Here is an 18977-nt window from a genome sequence, read left to right as displayed (position 1 = left end):
AATCTCAGCACCGTTTGGTTTAGAAAAGAGGACTCAAACGGTTTGGTGTCACAAATTTCTTTTATAGTTTCTGAACACGGCAGAGCATCTACAAGTTCAAATCAACAATCATCACAACAAAAGAAAAAAAACAACAGCTGCAAAGGATTCTGACTGTATGGCTACACTGTTGATCTAGATCTGAGAACCTGTTGAGCTGACAGGCTGGTCTGTGTGGCCGCCACCTGCCGGCATCTGCCAGGCTCAGAGTCTTTGATTGGTTCTGCAACATCAGTGGGAGCATGTGGGTATGCATGTGCATGTTCAGGTGGAGAAACAGTCCAGCTAAGGGCTGCAATTGAGTAAACCCTGCCAACCTTTGTTTACATGTGAACAAACAGCACCGTCACAGAAACCATTCAGTCATTCAACACATTTTTCTTTTTTTTTTACCCCTGAATTTAAACCCATAACACACCTGCTTTACATACTAGATCAACTCCAAGTTTAGACCTTACACTTTGTACCTGATTAAACACCTGATACACCAGTATCTTCCTGAGCTAGTTTCTTTTTGTGGAACCTGTCTTTTTAACTCGCTTGGAGCGTGCCTCAGTTGTATCCACTAGGCCTCCAACTAATGACAACTTTGGTTGTTGACTCTTCTATTACAGTAGCATCTACTGTATGTTAGCTTTGGTTTTTGGCTGCTAAGCAGAATAGATGGTGATTTTGTGTTGATCTAAAAGCACCATTTACACTAAAAAGGATCTCGCCAATCGCCAAAGGTTCTTTCTGTTGGAGGGAATTTACCTCCAACAGTCACTGGATTTCATGCTCAGGATAGGGATTTCACCCAAGACTCATCCCTGTAATCTGTTTGTGACAATTATTAAAATTCGTTTATAATCATTTGGCCTCATTGGAATAACCTGGACTGCATTGGACTATTATAATCTCAAATTATTAAAGATTAAGTGTACTGCAAGTATTTCACAATTGGCCTCATTTAGGTATTTCTTTGGTTTTTAGGCAACCCATTCTTTGTCTAGAGCTTGTAAGAACTTTGTCACTGACATTTTAGAAATAAACGAAATAGAAACAATACAAATGTATCAATGGTATATGTTTAAGTCTTTCCTGTGATAGAGGGGTAAACTGTCCCCACCTTCAGTTGCTGGGTAGGCCTCAACATCCTTCTGACCCCAGGAACACAACGGGGTTTGGAAAACAGATGGATGGAAAGTTTGAAGTCTGGCTTTTTAGCTTAACCTCAATAAAAAAAAATTAACTTTTTCCCTCCGTTAATACGTTCTTTAAATCCAGAACACCATTTAGAGTGACAGTTGTCTTCTGAAGGATCGCCTCCGCTGTGAAAAGCAAAGCCCCCTTTCTTCTCTGTATGTTAGCAACAGTGCTAATGAGATTCACTTTTGTTGTACTGTCAACAACTTTTACTCGTCCCTGTAGTAAATAGTGTCTTGAGGTGATTCTGCCCCAGTGTCAACATCTGTATGTGGTTTCTAATGTGTGTATATAGAAGTGCATGTGCCTTAGTTTGTACACCTCTTTTAGTTTGTGCTTTCCTTTTTTTTAAAGTAATCTGTACTTTAACCACCTAAATTTGGTTTAGTTGTTTTGTTTCCATGCCAACCAGTCCTGTGAGTGATTTGAGAGTGACGGTGCCTCTCTGAGGACTGACTCAGACGAACTAATGTCAGCCCTGGTGAGCAGTATTGTTTGAAAGGTCTGTGGTGTAAGGGTGTGAAAGTTATTTCTGTTCATGCTGTTAAAAAAAACAAAGTCTGTTTAACATCTGTTTAACGTATTTACAGAATGAAAAAATGTGTGTGAGTGTGAACATCTCATCACAAATAGAGACGTGTGACGTTCAGTCTGCTGTGGTGGTTGGAGGATCAGGTGGTGGCCTCGGGTGCGTCTCCTCCCTCCTCCACCTGGTTGGCCCTCCCCAGGGTTTTGAGTTTGCCGATCATGTCACCTAAAGTCTCTTTCACGCCCTTCTCCAGCAGCCAGCCTTCACTCTCGCACTCCGGGTTTTCAGGGTCTGCCATCGTCTCCAGAGCCGTACTCAGATACTTGAGCCCCGCCATGTCTGCTGTCTGACACACAAACACGCACAAACACACAGAATCACACAACTGCTGTTTTTAATCGAACATCTCACAAGATAACAACTTTGTCCACGGCAACACTTTTTTGAGGGGGTTTGGGGGAGTGAGCGCTCTGTTCTGATGAAGATCTGTGAATGAATTGTGAGATTGAAATCAGTGTTGTGATGCAAAAAGGAAGTAAACTCTTGTTTAATTTTGCAAGTTGAGTTGTCTTCTTATTGGATTTTTGACCCATTCACAATCAACAAGCTGAAGAAGACCAAACTGGATGTTTGGCAACACTGATTTTCACACCTTGAATTCCCACCTTTTTTGAGGTGAAGATGTTAGTTGAGCAACTCTCCAAGCACTTGAAAGCTGGACCTTTATCTGAAGAGTCTAGGGCCTAGAGTCTAGGCCCTAGACTCTAGGGGCTCATTCCCTGCAGAAGGAGCCACATTGTTCCACAAGTGCACCAGAGTCACCAAAAGTGGCTTTTGGGCCAAAAACAGTCAGGTCTCTGAAGTCAGGTCACAGTGCACAACGCTGAGAGGTCTTGTGTAAATGTAGTTTGACTACAATGCCGGTATAATAGATGACAATGGTTGGTAGTTGCCCTTGTTACACAATGTACCAAGGCCGTGACCCAGGCACACTAAATGAGCATTCTTGCGTTCTTGAACCCATCTATAGACCATGATGTTCACAGCGGACAAGCAGGAAGGGGCTTCTTCTTCCTTTTCTTTTTCTATTGTTTATTAGCACATGTCCGCCACCCAGTCAAAATGACAGAGTGGTGCAAATCTCATGAATCTTGCTCAGTTGTTTTTTCTCACAGGTCTATTCCGATGTTTGAAATACTTGGTCTCACGTAATTCCGGGCGAACAAAAACTGCAATTATTTATTTCTCCTCCATGATCAATTTTCAAACAGTTGACACTTGTGCGATTTAAAAAGGACACCATCCATACGTCACTACGAAAAGTCCAAGATTGGTTAAACTTCAACCTGGTTTAACTTGCAACACACGTTCGATAGCCGTGCATTCTGAATGTAGAGCCCAAAAGCTGTCTTAGAAATCTGTGCGGTTTTGAGTGCCAAAGCCGAAAACATGCATTTGCATGCGTTTACGTAGACGTTTTAATGGAAGTGGCCACTTAAACACAGATTGCCGAGGAAGGTGTGAACGTAGCTGAAGGCAGTCAGAACTGCTACGTGCTGCAAGGACACATGTATTACCATGCATACATAGTCACAATTGACTTCATATCTAGTCTTAGAAGTCCAACCATTGTGGTATCTACAGTGCTGTAATTAAAGCATCAGTGTGACGCCTAGTTTATAAGAAAAAAATAAATAATTCATAGTTCTGTCAAAAAGGCAGGACAGCTTCATTTCCATAAAACATTTCAGCAAAAACAAAATTCTAATAATTCCAAAAAATATATATAAAAACATAAAAGTAGCAGTAGGGCTGCGAGTGGTGCCCTATGTCCAAGACTAGAGCCAAAACGAGCCAAGTTTTATGTTGTAATAGTAAACAGTCAGATGTTTGAATAGATTTTCTCTGTTTTTTAATTTTCTGTAAAATTGCAGGCTTGTGATATTTTGTACAAGTTTAAATTATTGTAAAAAGTACATTTTGAAAGGAATATAAGAGGGCAAAGTACAAACATTAGTGTACTTCAGTGTAGTTAGTTAACATGTTCTTTCAGATATAAAGTATGTGAAATAAACCTTCACAGAACTGCTCTCTAATTTACCCAAGCAGAAATCAAATTTAACGCTAAAACAGCACACAGGGAAACAGAGTAGATGAAGTGAGGCTGAAACACGTTGTAGATGAAGCATTAATAAAGCACTTCTCCACATGAAAAAGGGGCTCAAATTGGCATCTGAGAGTTCAGTTTAAACACTGACACAGCGTTGGGGGAGAAGCTGACTAAGACTGAGTATTTGGACTTGATGAACCTACATCTCCCGTCAGACGGCAACAGCTTCAATCAAAAATCAGAAGGCATGCTGAGGGCAGAAAACTGCAGAACATCTTCTGTTGTATCCCCTCCCTGCAGCCTGTCAGCCTGACAGCATAAGGCAGCAGGCTCTCACCTGTAGACTGACAGAAGGTCCTCAGCAGCTGAGTGTGTGTTTTGAGTGTGTTCCATGACAGGTCTGGAAAAATCTGGACACCAGGGATCCTAAAGGCCTGGACATTAGGGATTCTCAAAGTTTTTGTAGCGGAGGGCCAAATTAGATAATTGGATAAAAAGAAAAAGTTGTTTTTGTAACTTTAATGATTAAGTGTCATTTGTACAATTAACCAGGCCCTCCAGATGTTTTCCCAGTTGCGGTTGGAGGTTTCTACCCAGATCTTCTACTCAACTAGTAATTGTATTATTTGACAGACTCATTTGCTCTGGACAGACAATGTCAGCTTTTTTTCAACATACATTCTTTAACAGGCTCACCGTCACTTAAGGGCTTGCTATGCCGGGTCATTTCCAAAGCCACAATGTTGCTAGCTTCACTGGATTTACCCATTTTTGTAAACGACTGTTGTGCAGCATTGGCCTCGTTGTAGTGTTGGACCTTATTGTTGCGCTCCTCTGCCGGATTTGTCATAGTTTTTATGATTTGTAACATAGTGACGATTTATTTTGATTTCTTTGAGCATTAAATTTACCTGCTTGCAAATAAGGAACATACTGTAACTTTATCAAGTCCTTGAGGTACGGCAAAGTAAGCATTTGTCCGCTTAGCTTGAAAGCGACTATTCTCCGTGCAACACAACGTTTTTCCTCAAAAGGAACCAGCGCTGGCTCTCTTTTATACAGGGCCACAGAAAATCCTCCCGCAGGCCGCCATTGGCCCCCAGGCCGCACTTTGAGTACCCCTGATGTACACCTTGGCTATCAATGTACTGGTGGGCGGATCTTATTGTCTTACATCACAGGTCCAGGATGATGGACGTTCAATGGGGCGAGGCAGGATGTGAGTGACTGCTTTAGAACAGGGACTCCTGTGGCACAGTTGGTAAAAGCAGCCAGTTTGTGCCAAAAACCACTTCTGGATGTCACCATGCTAGCCTTATATCCTCCACCTCTAGATTGAAAAGGGGGCGGGGCATTGGGAGGGCACAGCCACACCTGCAGGAGCCTATTAGTGGTGTGGTGATTCTGCTTTTGCTTTTGTCTCGAAGCCCCTCTCTTTAGATTAACGCAGGCAAAGCTGTTTGAGGCTCTGTTGTGCCTGATTTGGAGGCAGAATCGCAGGCTTGGACAGTCTGCGAGTCAGCCTCCACATCCCAGTGGAGAATTGTTACCGTACGTTTTCCTCAAGTTTAATAATTAAAAGATATTCTCAAATAAACAACTCATCTATTGAGGAGCCGGAGCTGTTGGACTTGGGGGCTGGGTGTTTCATTGCTGGGCTACGACGGAGTTTTAGGGCCACAAAAAAAAAAAAAGTTGGTAATATTACGAGATTTAAAGTCGTAAATTTGAGACTTTTTCTCGTACATTTACGAGATAAAAGTGGAAGTGACCATACAGTACAGCAAGTGAACGCCGCGCAGCAGCAAAGCAGACCGACTAAACTTAGATGAACAGGTATATTGATAATGTTACAAATGTTTGAAAGCTCATTTGTTTGATTAACGGTTTATTAATGTTTTATTTATTGATTGTTGGCTTGCAGGATCTCTGCAGCCATCGGTATCCCTGCAGCTGTTCACTTCAATCCTTTCTTTCTCCACCAAAGGCAAGATCTCCTCCAAGTCTGTGTGCCGCTTCCGTCTGAAGAGGCCCTATTTTCTGCATTTTCAAAATTCTTGTGCTAATATAACAGAGTATTTTCATTCACCTTTGTTGTTTTATGTTGAAACGAGACATTTCCTTTGGAGGAAGGGACATGTGTAAGAATGTTTTCATTCCCCATTTGTGTTCCTTGTTTGCATGACATTTAGATAGGTGACAAATGGACTTCTGGGTATGTGAATGATGAGGGCAGAATAAGGTGGCGGTCCTCTACACCCAAACGTGTCTCTGAGCTCCTTATTTTACATATGAAACTCCGCTTTACCGACACCGAATCCCGGAAAGCTGGCTACACTGACAGTAATTTCATATTGAGTTGCCAAAAGGTTTAGAATTTCTTTGTTTTTTAAACTTATCCTGAAATAAAGCTTCTCAAAATGCTCCACATATTTCATCTTCAAGCAAGGCTCAGATAAACGGACAACTTTGTTGTTTTTTTTCTCATTAATTTATGACTTTTTCTTGTAAATTTAGGACTTTATTCTCGTAATTTAACAGTTATGATCTTTTTCTCATAATTTTACAACTTTAAGGTCTTAATTTTCTCAAAAGAATTTGTGTGTAAAGAGGCCATAAAACTCTGTCGTACTGGGCTGAGGTCCCAGAGCAGCAAAGCCCAGAGGGATGGGGGTTAGTGCGTGGTCTACCTCGAGTTCCTCAGAGCTTTGGATGTTGTAGGACAATCTTGGCTGGCACATTTTTATAACAGTCCAGGGGTCATTGGGGCCAGGATGTTTAAATTGATCAATTGGGGTGGTGGTTCCCCTTTTTATGAATGAAGACGGGGGAGGGCGTTATCTTTACAGGAGAATCAAACTTTGACCTACTGTAAGGTGCATGGAGGAGTTCTGGAGAGTTTTGTCTATGGTAGAACCTCAGCTTCAGAAGAAACATGGCAGGACAACTTTGTTCTCACCATCAGCAACAAGTCAGACTAACTTCTGTTTAGAGTTGGACACCAGAATAAACCACATCAACCTTCTGTCACTGAGTTGGTTTATTGGCTTTATAAAATTTTTACACCCATGAACCACAACTTACCTTAATAACTTTAATAAAAAATTTGGATTTTTTTCTTGATAAATTCTAAGTCATTTTTTAATTCCTCAGTAAACAAACTGTGAGAGTACAACAAATCTTTCACTGTTGGAAAGCTCTGATGATCTTCTACTAAGAGGATCACCAAACATTTCCTGCTCTGCTGACCCATAGTGTGTCCTTGTAGAAGAGCCTGAATCCACTGGTGGTCCGGTATAGCTGTTGTGTTGCCATCACATCCAAAAAATACATTTTAAATTTGCATTATAATAAGCAAGTAACAAAGAAGAAAACACTCCAGTTGGCTAGTTCTAAGCCTTTTGTAATGTAGTAAAATCCTTCTTAAATTTAGCACAACATGTGCTTGATACCTTCAGGGAAACTGATATGATACGGATGATGGTATGCGGTAGGGATGCAACAATTCATTTTCCCCACAAGTTGATTGATTGGTGTAACATAAGGTTTGGTTTTAAACTGAGAATTGTGGGATTGCTGAAAAGCATTACAGTATATTAGTGGATTCAACTTAGTATTTTCCTTTCCTTTTTAAATGGATGCAGTTTTGTAAAGAGCATTGATCAATCAGGAGAGCTGATGTGGGACACACCTGCAAAGAAGTTCCCAAATCTTCTCCTGCAAGCATTACCTTCAGATGAGTCCAGATTCTGCATGCAGAAGCTGAACCAGGTGGTAAAAAGTGTGAGAACGTGGCAGAAATGCCAGGCCATAGTTGAAGAATGAGATGATCCCACAGCAGTATCTGACCAGACGAGCGACAGGAGGAGAAGCGAGCATGAAGGGGAGGAGCCAGGCTGTTGAAGCTGTCTCTCTGCCCCCCCCCCCCCCCCCCCAGAGGCTCCAGTTTGTTTTATGAAGGGTTAGTGTCATTAGATTTTCAAAATCCACCTTTTTTGTTCAACCTTCAATTATCAAATCAAACAGGAAGATTGTGAAAAGGCTTGGGTTCTACAGAACTATCAGCTCTCCAGTTTTCACTTGCTTGTTTTGATCCAAAACATTTGACTCAATGAAGCAAACTTAAGTTTTTAATTTTTTTATTTTAAAACTTAAGAAACATGTGAAAATATAACTGTGGGATTTCATTCTCAACCTCATGAATTAAAAAAGTTTGGCTCAAAGTCTGGAAAACAACTAGGCGAGTTCAGGAAGTTGGTTTTTAAGCTTTTCAGGTCAAACTTGTTGTTCTGACCCTCATGAGGATCTGCTCATCAGGAAGTGGCCCTTCTCACTTTTCCCAGAATGCATCCTGCTGCTGCTGAAGATTACCATCCCAGAATAGTCTCCGATTTCCAGGAGCCTTACTCCTCCCAGATTATCGTTCGCCTCTTCAGCCGAGTCAAAGCATCAGGAGTCACGCACACCCCCCTTCTCACTGATCAGTCAGTTAGATATTTGTGACTGTGCTCGTGCAATTGGGCCTCGTTGCTGTCGTGACGAGGAAGCTGACAGCTTCAAGGATCAGAGCTCAGCTCCAAAGCTCATTAATTACGCCTTTAACCTGCTGCTGGTCAGGCCACCTGAGCTCTGCCAGCACAGGTGTCCTGCAGAGATGATCTTGTTTTAAATGAAAGGATTAGGAACTCAGCTCATCCCCCGCGGACGAGTTTGCTTTAAAGCAAAGAAGGAAAATGAAGGAAAGTGAGCTGATGTCTCAGAATCAAGAGCAGAAGAGGTTTATCGGAGCTCAGGATTTCTGATCCCTAACTGTTGCAGCTGCATTCTTGTCCTCCTTCAGTTCAGGCAGCAGAGGAAAGTGTCTGATGATTATCGATGTCACCACCCCGCTCAAAGCCACACTCCTTTACCGCAGACAAGACAAAAACGCTTGTCAATTTTTTTAAACAGAGAGAAGAAAATGCATGTATTTGCAATTAGATAATTTGAAAAATGCTTTGTGGAATTCTGATTTAGTCTTTGAAAGCATATTTAATTACATGTTGTTTTAAAAACAACTGCCAGGGAACCAAATACCCCAGACGAGGAAAAAGAGGAATTGTTTCAAAAAGTGCGTGTGTTTGTCAAAAATAGAAAAAGGCACCTTTGACGCCCAAACAGTCAAGTCTCCCAGTGAGACGTGGAAACAGTCTCATGCTATGTTCACACCAGGCTCAGAAACTCGCATTCAAGCAACAAATTCCAAAGAAAAGTCTGTGTAAACACACATATTTGCGTTCAAAACTCTCATGTAAACTACGCAGGTTTTTGGCCTCTACGTACAAAACGAACATCCGTTGAATGCGTATTGAAAGTTACACCAGTTGAACTTTGACCAATCAGAGACTCTGATTTTATAGTGACATAGGGTTAGCTTCCTTTTCAAAACACAGAAGTGCTAACTATTTGAAAATTGATATAATTTTATAATATAATTGATTAATTGTGGTTTGTGTCCGGGCAGAATCCTATGATAACAAGTCTTTCATATCCCAAAATAGAGCTGTGAAAGAAAATGCCCTAGAGCAAGTTTTGCACCACTTCAACATTTCATGCCAAGCCTCTTCCAACTCTAGATGAATGCGCTAGTAATGGGTAGCGACAGTCCAGTGTGAACATCACATGCTAGTAACCGGACATGCATATCACATGTCCGGTATGAGGTGGGACCACAATGGCAGTGGGGCAGTGTGACAGTAGAAAAACCTACAAGTCAATCACAAAATGTTTGCTGGTTTTAGTTTCAGATTTGATTTAAAGGGCCCATACCATGCAAAATCCAATTTTGAGTTTTTAAGTGTGTTATAATGTTAATTTCTCACAAAAAGAAACCCCAAAGCTGTATTTTGATGCATACATCTCGGAGTGTTGCTCGAAGACCCCACGCTCTGAGCACCAGCCCCCTACCAACCCACAAAAATGAGTGGGTCCTCACATTGTAACATAGACCAGTGAGAACAGCTCCTTCCAGGAAAAGTCTGTGCTGCCAGCATCGTCCCCAGCCCAACACACACACACTTTCTCCATGGAGCTAGTGGTGATCGGCAAAAATGCTTTTCTTTTACATGCACAATATGCACATCCATCTTTGCAAAAGTTTAGATGGTGTTTGCTTTTGTGGGCAAGACACAGACATGCTGCTGAGGCCAGCTCTAGGTTGACGTCATAAAATGTGCGGCACCAGCAAGGAGTTAATGCAGAGCCTCAGAGATAGAGTTGTCTTACTTCTGGGTTGGAAAAAAATCTCAGGAAAATGCCAAATATTTAATTAAAAAAAATGTATTCTTTTGTGTGCCAACGGTTATTATCATATACATGGATATTGCTTACTATAAAAGGCTTAATAAAAGCATGATAGATGCCCTTAAACTAAAATGTTAATGTGGCAAGAGATCATATACTGTCCTAAACGTTTGGATCCTTGTAAACATGTTTATGATGGTTGAGGTGCACCCACTTCTCTCTCCTTGTCACACACAACAATTTTTTTTACCTCACATTATTTGTAGTTAACACTAAATTTTGTTTAATGTAGAATACATCCTTCCGATAACCAAGCACCAATTTGATTGGCTGAAATGGACTAGGCGTGAGGTCTTACCTCAAGGATGATAACCCCGATGACGATGGCTCCGATACTGGTCATGATACTGCTGTAGTAGGAGAAAACCGCTTCACGACAGCCACGCGTCCAGATGTTGAGCTCTTCAGTGCGGTGGTCGTAATCATAGTGGGCGGTGTTATTGGTCAGGTGGTGCTGGATGCAGGGCCGTGGAGACCCAGGATTGCAACAGCTGAACGGCACGCTGTCCATAAGGTACTTCCCCTCCACGTTGCTGAGGACACGGCTGGAGGACAAAGACATAGTGTAGTCAGATGCTGTAACTCAACTGTAGAGTCCAGGACCAACCATAGCCCTGCAAAAGGGACTTTCAACTTTTTTAGTTTCTTTCCTCCATACGTTTCTTCATTTTTGTTCAGTTTCCAGCCTTAGTGGGTCCAACTCCCTGTTTTTACACTGTCATTTAGACTACACCTCCAATGGTTCCGTGGAAAACAGGCTTTATCCTCCTGGCCTCTATCTCTGCAATGAATTTCTTCAGACATGCAAAGGCTGTAAATCTTTACTTGGCAGTTACCAAAGCCTCAAGAATGAACAGTTGGTTGAACATCTTAAGTATCACTTTCTTCGTCACACCTTTCTGCATTTCCAATAGCTGGTGTACTTCTCGGTGTGCTGTCTTCATCTTGACAAAGAGAGGACACTCCTCCTTATGTGTGGTGTTTATCTCATCGTCAAGGACCACCAATGCTGTCATGTATAACAGCCCATTCGTCTCACAGATGGTTTTAGTAGGGATTGTACTTAGAGGCGCCTTGACAGCCTCTAATAGAAAGAACTTCTCTTAATATTGGCTGTTGGATGTGACGGTTCCAGGTGCCCATGCTAATTGGGATCTTTGATCTGAAGTTTGATGCTCTGGATTTATTGGGTCTCGGTACTCAATCTTTGAATTGCAGAGGATTCCCACATCTCTACCCAGATGAGTCTACATGGTTGAACTTTGACCAAGCATTTGTACCATGTCTCTTAATAAAGCCCTAGATGAGAGCAGTTGCTTCTTCCTAACAATGAAACCGTGAGCCACCATTTTTTTTTATATGGCCCTGGATGTCAGGGTTCAAAGTAACCATAATTCACATATCCTCTTCATTTAACAACTATCATTTTAGTTTCTAGTGTAGTAGGATTCCAGGCACATCTTGGTCATAAATATCCTGTTCCAGTTGCCCATTTCTCACCAGCATGTCCTGGTTCCTAAAAGTTGGTGCAAGCCATAGTAATTTGGGGTAAAACAACATCAGATTTCATGACAAAAGGAGACAAGACCCCTTTTAGGGGTTTGCCTCAACAGAGATTCAAACCTGAAGATATGTTGACCTAGAGCATATTTAAACCATTAACTGTGTATGAGAACAGGACTAAGAGATCCCTCTCCCCTCGCATTTCAAACACGAAGTATCCCCCGGCTCCAGGGAGCCAAAACCCCATTGAATTTTACTGAGAGATAAACAGTTATTACTCAGTTATTCTATTTTTCAGAATAACCACTCGTCCTCTGCTCCCTGTGTTTAAAATATTCTTGTAAAATATTCTTTTCTGTAGTGCATGTTGTTCAAGTAATAAACTGGCCAATCAGATGCCTCAATAAAAGTATGTGGCTTTACAATGAAGGTTCGAAGCTTTTGATTGACAGATTCTTCCAAGCCTGCTTTTAGGTGGTAGGGGTGTGGCCTTCCAACAAGCTCACTCCTGATTGGTAAGAGTGATTGCCATAGAAATGTTGACTCAGACCACATTGGACCAAATCAGTGCTTACAGGAGATTTCTGGTTACAACATGGCAATGTCCGTGTTATTAAAAATGGCGACCGACTGCACTTCACTTGAGCTGTAAGTAAGCCATTTTCTATGGGTGACTTCACACTCACTCAGTCTAGTTCTCACATACAGCCAATGCTCTCAACACATAGGCTATGGTGTTGATTGAAAGTAGGGAGGGAATTGAGATCTGCTACATCTTGCAGTCAATGATCAGATTCTTTGAGATGTTCAGCGTGAAGAGGTTCACCGAACACCACCCGGAAGATTCGGCACTTACCTCCAATACACAGACTCTCCTAAAATTAGACCTTCAATGTGAATAATAATAATAATAATAATCCATTTTATTTAAAGCGCTTTCATGAAAACCAAGGACACTGTACAAGCAAAGGTTAAAAATAGACATTAAAAGCACAATAAATTTAAAAGACAAGGATCAAAAGTGAATCAGGATGGGAAGGCAGAAATAAACAGATGAGTTTTGAGTTTTGATTTAAAGTTGTAAGAGAGTCTATGTTACGGAGATCAGGAGGGAGGGAATTCCAGAGTTTTGGAGCAGAGCAGCTGAAGGCTCTGCTTCCCATGGTGACGAGGCGGGCTCGAGGAACAGAGATCTGAACAGAGGAGGAGGACCGAAGAGAACGAGAGGGGGTTTTAACATGGATGAGGTCGGAGAGATAAGGAGGGGCCAGGTTATGGAGGGCCTTAAAGGTGAACAGGAGGAGTTTAAATTGGATTCTGGAGGTTATGGGAAGCCAGTGCAGCTGGTAGAGAACCGGGGTGATGTGACTGAAGGAGGGGGTTCTGGAGATGATGCAGGCAGCTGAGTTCTGGACCAATTGAGGCTTATTGATGGTTTTTTGGGGGAGACCAAAGAGGAGGGAATTACAGTAGTCTAGACGGGAAGTGACCAGACTGTGGACCAGGATAGAAGCAGAGGGGACAGTGAGGGAGGGGCGTAGACGATTAATGTTACGTAAATGGAAATGGGCTGACCGAGTAATGTTATGGATGTGGGACTGAAAAGATAAGGAGCTATCTAAGAAGACACCCAGACTCTTCACCTGAGGGGAGGGGGAGACAGAAGATGAGTCGATGGAAAGAGTAACACTTGTGGCTTTGGAGTGGGTGGATTTGGAACAGATAAGAAGTAGCTCGGTTTTATCACTATTTAGTTTCAGAAGGTTTAAGGTGAACCAGTTTTTGATTTCAGATAGACAGAAGTGGAGGGAGGAGGGTGGAACAGAGGAGTCTGGTTTACTTGATACATAGAGCTGGGTGTCATCCGCAAAACAATAAAAGTTAATATTAAATTTGCGGACGATATTGCCAAGGGGTAGAAGATAAGTAATGAAAAGAAGAGGACCAAGGACAGAACCTTGGGGGACACCAGAAGAGACAGAGGAAGGCTGAGATTTGAATGATTTAAGCTGAATTAATTGGGTTCGGTCAGAGAGGTAGGATTGAAACCAACGGCGGGGAGGGAGGTGATAGCGAGGGAGGAGAGCATTTGGAGGAGGATGGAGTGAGAAACGGTATCAAAGGCTGCACTCAGGTCAAGGAGGATGAGGATGGTGAGGCGGCCAGAGTCAGCTGCAATGAGAAGGTCATTGGTGATCTTGAGCAGAGCAGTTTCAGTGCTGTGTGAGGGGCGGAAACCAGACTGAAAAGGTTCCAGAAGATTATTGTGTTTTAGGTGAACACAACGTTGGGAGGCGACTATTTTCTCAAGAATTTTGGAAATGAAGGGAAGGTTGGAAATTGGACAGAGATTACTGAATAAATTGGGATCTGAACCAGGTTTTTTTGGGATGGGTTTAACAGCTGCCATTTTAAAGAGTGATGGAACAGTACCAGATGATAGTGAGGAAGGAATAATGGCGGTAATAAGCGGAAGGAGAGAGGGGAGGCAGGCTATAACTAACGATGTTGGGAGGGGATCGAGAGAAAAGGTGGTAGGTTTGGATTTAAGGATGAGAGAGGACATTTCCTCGTGGTCAGGCAGATGAAAAGAGGAAAACATATGATTGAGGGGAAAAGAGTCAGGGATGGGAGGGAGTAGAGAAGAGCTAAGCTGTTGATGGATGACTTGAATTTTCTTGTTAAAGAATGACATGAGGGAGTACAGGTTTCAGTGGAAAAGAAATGCGAGGGGAAAGAGTCAGGGGGGTTGAAAATAGTTTTCATCAGAGAAAAGAGAGTGTTAGTGTTATGCGAGTGTTATAGATGACATTCAGGGTCCGAGTGTCTGATCCATGAACTTGATGAAAGCATTAGAAAAGCTGGGAAACAGTCCAGTGTATGCAGGTAAATAACAGTGAGGACTCAGCACATGGTCCTGGAAGGAACCTGGACTAAAGGAAGAAAGAAGTTGGGAAGCTGTTTGGACACTAAAAGGGACATCCAGAAACTTGTTACGGAGTTCTGATATCTGTGATGAAGTCAAGTTAAGCTGTTCACAGCAAAGTTCCAATGTGTCAAATAAAGTTTTGATATTAACAAAGTTTGGATGTTTATTGCTCAGTTTGAATGCTTACAACAAAATTGACGTTTACAGCAACGCTTAGACATTCACAGAAAAATTCGGACATTTACAGCAATGTTTAGACATTATAGCAGCATTTAACATCGTAGAGTTCAGACTGTTCGTAAATTTGGGATGTCTATAAAGAAGTACAGGTGTCTTTAGTGCAATCTCACGTTTACAGCTATGTTTAGCCACTATTATGGAATTTTAGACGTTGAAGTTTATTGTAAGTTAAGTTGCAATGTTTTTAGTGAATTCAAAAATATCTAAAGCATGGTTTAGACTAATTTAGCACATTTCGAACATCTACAGTGAATTTTGGCTATCTTTAGTGAAGTTCAGAAGTTTACAGCAAAGTTTTGATGTTTACAACAATGGTCAAAAATTATTGTAAGGTTCAGAATATTGAATTAAATTTTGGACGTATACAGTTAACTCCAAACTACGAAATGAAGTTCGGCCAATAATAGTAAAGTTTGAATAGGAAGTTCCAATGTTTACAATAAATATTGAACGTTTGCAGTAAATTTCAGACCACTGCAGTGCATTTTGGACATTTAGAGAAATCCAGAAATTTATAGCAAAATTCAGAAGTTAGTAGAATATTAGGATAAAACACTAAATGTGTTTTTTTTTTAAAGAATTTGCTCAGAGTTGCGTACCTTTTGTTTTTTCCAAAGTACAAAGCAAGCAGGTTTTTTCTAGTGACTTGGCTTCTGGAAGAACTTTACTGTTGGAACCAAGACAGATCTTCACACAGGGGACCTCTGCTGTGCCCATACCAGACACAAGTAAGGCTGGGAATGTATTTGTGCAGAGTTTATTAACCTGTGCTGTGTAATTTGGTTTTATAGTTTCTATTATTTTAGGGGAGGTAATCAGGTTCCTGTACCCTAAAAATTGAAATGAATAACCTTGGCAAGTGATGGACATGAACACAGAGGAGTGGTTAGATGTAGCAGGGCCCACAGATGAAGGCCATCTTATCTTGTGGTTACAGCCTCATGGGGGTTCTTCTCCCACAACAATATTTCCAGCTCTCTAATCTTCACTCTCTTCATGTCAATCTACTCCAGTCTCCCTTTCATTAAGACTTACTCTCTGTAATCTATCCTCCTCATTGATGAGCTAAGCCAATTCTTACCAATCAGCAGTCAAGAACAGTGGTTGGCCTGTGGCTGAACCGGCTGCTGTTTGACAAAGACAGTTGTTGTGACCAGTTTCAGAGTAGAGATGTGAGCTTGGTCCTGCACTGCAGCCTGGCTGCCGTTGTCTGACCAAAGTCATGAACATTTTTTATTTAACCTTGATTTGACCATGAAGAACCAATTCTCATTTACAATGAAAACAATCACAGAAGCTCTGAGAAAAAGGAGCAAAAGGCCCGTCAAGATGGCTACTGATTCTTCATGACAACAGAAAGATCCGGCAGCTTTTGGACAACCCTTGGCTGAAAAGGTTTCAACCAGCTCCCCTGTTTAACTTTGCCCCAAAACACAATCGGGTACAAACAAAAATTAAGTTGGAGCCTTTAAAGCCTACATGTGTCATTATGGAGCCTTCAAACCTCCATAAAACACAGGAAGGCCAGATCTTCTGCCAAAACCAAAAGCACCACAGCCAAGGCTGTTATTTGCTGTTACCACTGTTAGTAAATCTGCTTCACCTCTTCCTGTCAGTCAGGCTCCTACTGGTGACAGTCTTAATGAAAATGAACACATGTAAAAATAAAAAATAAATAAAAAAGTGAAGAGCAGCTGAAATCTAAAAGAAAGAAATGGGTTTTAGATAAATGCATTATTTTCAGCTTCCTGTGACCAAAGCTATAGTAAAAAATGTGTCATTTTCTTCTTCATGGTCTATGAAGGCAGTAAGCATTTGTTGAAATAATGTTTACATTTGTTCTGTGACAGATTTTCTGTGCTTTGTATTTTACAAAACACATTTTTCAAAATGTATACACAATAAAATTAAATACAATAAGCTTTATTTAACGTCATATTGACGCAATTTTAAAAAAGAAACCTTGCTTTAATATATGTAATATGTTATACAATTTAAGGTAAATAGTCAATCGTTAAAAAAATGTATTCAAACTGCTGTTACAGATTCCTAGGTAAGAATTTCATCAGGAGGCTCTGGGGTTCTGTTCACTTAGCAGCTGGACAGACTGGACAGCAAATTAGAATATTGTGGGACCTTCTGAGGGCAGTCCAACAACTAAAAATCAAGCTAAGGTCAAAGGTCAATATAGTTTATAAAAGCCTTTTCCCCCTTTAAAGTCCCACTCCAATTATAAAATTCTGTGTCATTTTCTGGGACATAGTTTCTGCAGAGCTGCAGTACTTTGTCAGCCTACCTCTTAATCCATCCTCCCTTCGTTTACACTCTTTCCGCTAGCTTACAGCCCCTCACAACCCCAACCAAACATTAGAGATGCAACAAAAATGGCGAGGAATGTCTGAAACAAAGACGTGCATGGATCTTTGTGTCCATAAGTGGACGCATTCGAATGGAGCGGAGCAGGGAGACTTTGGCTCATCCGTTTAAGTCACGACTTAACGGAGATCTTTTTCAAACAGCATTTTTTAATCTGCTCCTGATTCATCACCATTTAAATAAAGAAATACTCAGAAATGCTATTAAAACGGATAATATTTTTCCTCCGTCATGACAGAAATGCTACAAGAACATGTTAAAAACACCAAAAACATTGGAGTGGGTCTTTAATGAACGGATATCTAAGAAAAGTTAATATGGATTCATAAAATGGAAAACTTTGAGTCCTGGACTGGAAGTTAAACTGGCAGCACTGGATCAATTAATTGTTACTTGGAGGTTTCAGAGGTTGAGAGTTCGAATCCCTGCCTGGGCTCCACAATTGTGAAAAACATGAGCGAGGTGAACTTGCAGGTGGGTGGTGTGACGTCACACCCCTCAGCAGCCTATCATCAGGCAGCCTGCTGCACAAGCGTACTCACTCTTTGACCAAGTCGTTGCTCATGTCCAGGTACCGGTTGCTGATCCACTGCAACTCGAACCAATCCCGGAAGTTGTTGTTTCCGCAGCAGCGGAACTCGATCTGGGTCATGTCCAGCGTCCTCTTCATGTAGCAGCGGCCCGGCGTGTCCGTGTCCTTGTAGAAGCGCAGCGCGAACTGCAGGCCCTCCGCCAGCGTCAGGTACACGGAGAACTGCATGAGCACGCACAGCAGCACCTGCAGCAGCAGCAGCGCCACCAGGCCGCAGCTCAGCGCGAAGAACGGCTTCAGAGCCGGCTTCATCTTGGTGAACTTCTGCGGGTCCAGGGAGTCGTGGCACATCTTCCCGCCGAAGGCGTTGATCCCGCACGCCACCAGGCTCAGCAGGATGAGCAGGTTCGGCACCAGGTGGCTCTCGCTGTTGTTCATGATCTCGCTCCTCTTCCTCAGCTCGATCTTGAAGAAGATGCCGAGGCTGAAGAGCACAATCCCCGCCAGAACGGAGGTCCAGTAGAGCATCCACAGACCCTGAGCCAGTCGGACCCGCTTCTGCAGGTCAAACTTCACCACCATGAACGGCATTTTGCTCCTCTAAAGAACCCAAACCAACAGTCCCACAAGTTCGGCACAGAGAGTGAAGTGGCTTCAGAGGTGTGATCCGATCCAATAAGTAGCAGGGGAAAGAACCTGAACTGCTGCTGTCAAGGCCATCGTGCGGGGCTGCAGGTCCATTTTGCGGGAACCGAACCTTCCTGCAGCCTCGTGGAGGTGAGAATGTGAGCGCGCTGCGGCGCGTCATCCTAAACCCGCGTGCACTTCTGATCCCATTAACAGCTGATCACCGAAATCCTAATCCCCCTCCTCTTCCTCGCACTAACAGACACCATTAAACTCCTCCCACAACGCCAAACACCTCCCTCTGCTGCCCACAGTTACCGGTTAAAGTGAGACAGGTTTTCTGACCTGATGTGGTTACCATAGCAACAGGTCAATACAAACTCCCTACAACTGAGCACCCAAGTTTGGTCCAATTGTGCATCCATCAGGTGACATTATTGTGCAGCACGGCAAACATTTGATGTTGTCAGATTGCAGGATAACTCCAACTTCCTGTTTCAGTTAAAGAAGCAGCTTTGAACAAGCTGATAGTGGAGGCGAAGACCTGACTCCTCCAACAGACAGA

At 42.2% G+C, this 18977-nt stretch overlaps 1 protein-coding gene across 1 annotated transcript; it reads right to left on the bottom strand.

Moving 5' to 3' along the window:
- Nucleotides 1-41: 41 nt before the first annotated feature.
- LOC101171355 (peripherin-2) lies at nt 42-18851 on the bottom strand. Its single transcript, XM_004077263.4, has 3 exons — nt 17796-18851; nt 10504-10750; nt 42-2099 (listed from the first exon to the last, which is right to left on the bottom strand). Exons 1-3 carry the CDS (start codon nt 18374-18376, stop codon nt 1896-1898), a joined length of 1032 nt encoding a protein of 343 aa, XP_004077311.1. The 5' UTR covers nt 18377-18851; the 3' UTR covers nt 42-1895.
- Between the last annotated feature and the right edge of the window lie 126 nt (nt 18852-18977).

Source organism: Oryzias latipes, chromosome 15 (assembly GCF_002234675.1).
Source record: "Oryzias latipes chromosome 15, ASM223467v1".
Lineage (NCBI taxonomy): Eukaryota > Metazoa > Chordata > Actinopteri > Beloniformes > Adrianichthyidae > Oryzias > Oryzias latipes.
This window is presented reverse-complemented; position numbering and strand designations above follow the sequence as displayed.

Excerpts from the sequence above, each read along its gene's own strand:
- LOC101171355 (XM_004077263.4), bottom strand. The coding sequence starts at position 18,376 with ATGCCGTTCATGGTGGTGAAGTTTGACCTGCAGAAGCGGGTCCGACTG. Across the intron at positions 10,751-17,795 it reads AGCAACGACTTGGTCAAAGA|CCGTGTCCTCAGCAACGTGG; the intron begins GTGAGTACGCTT and ends TTTGTCCTCCAG. Across the intron at positions 2,100-10,503 it reads TCGGGGTTATCATCCTTGAG|ACAGCAGACATGGCGGGGCT; the intron begins GTAAGACCTCAC and ends TTTGTGTGTCAG.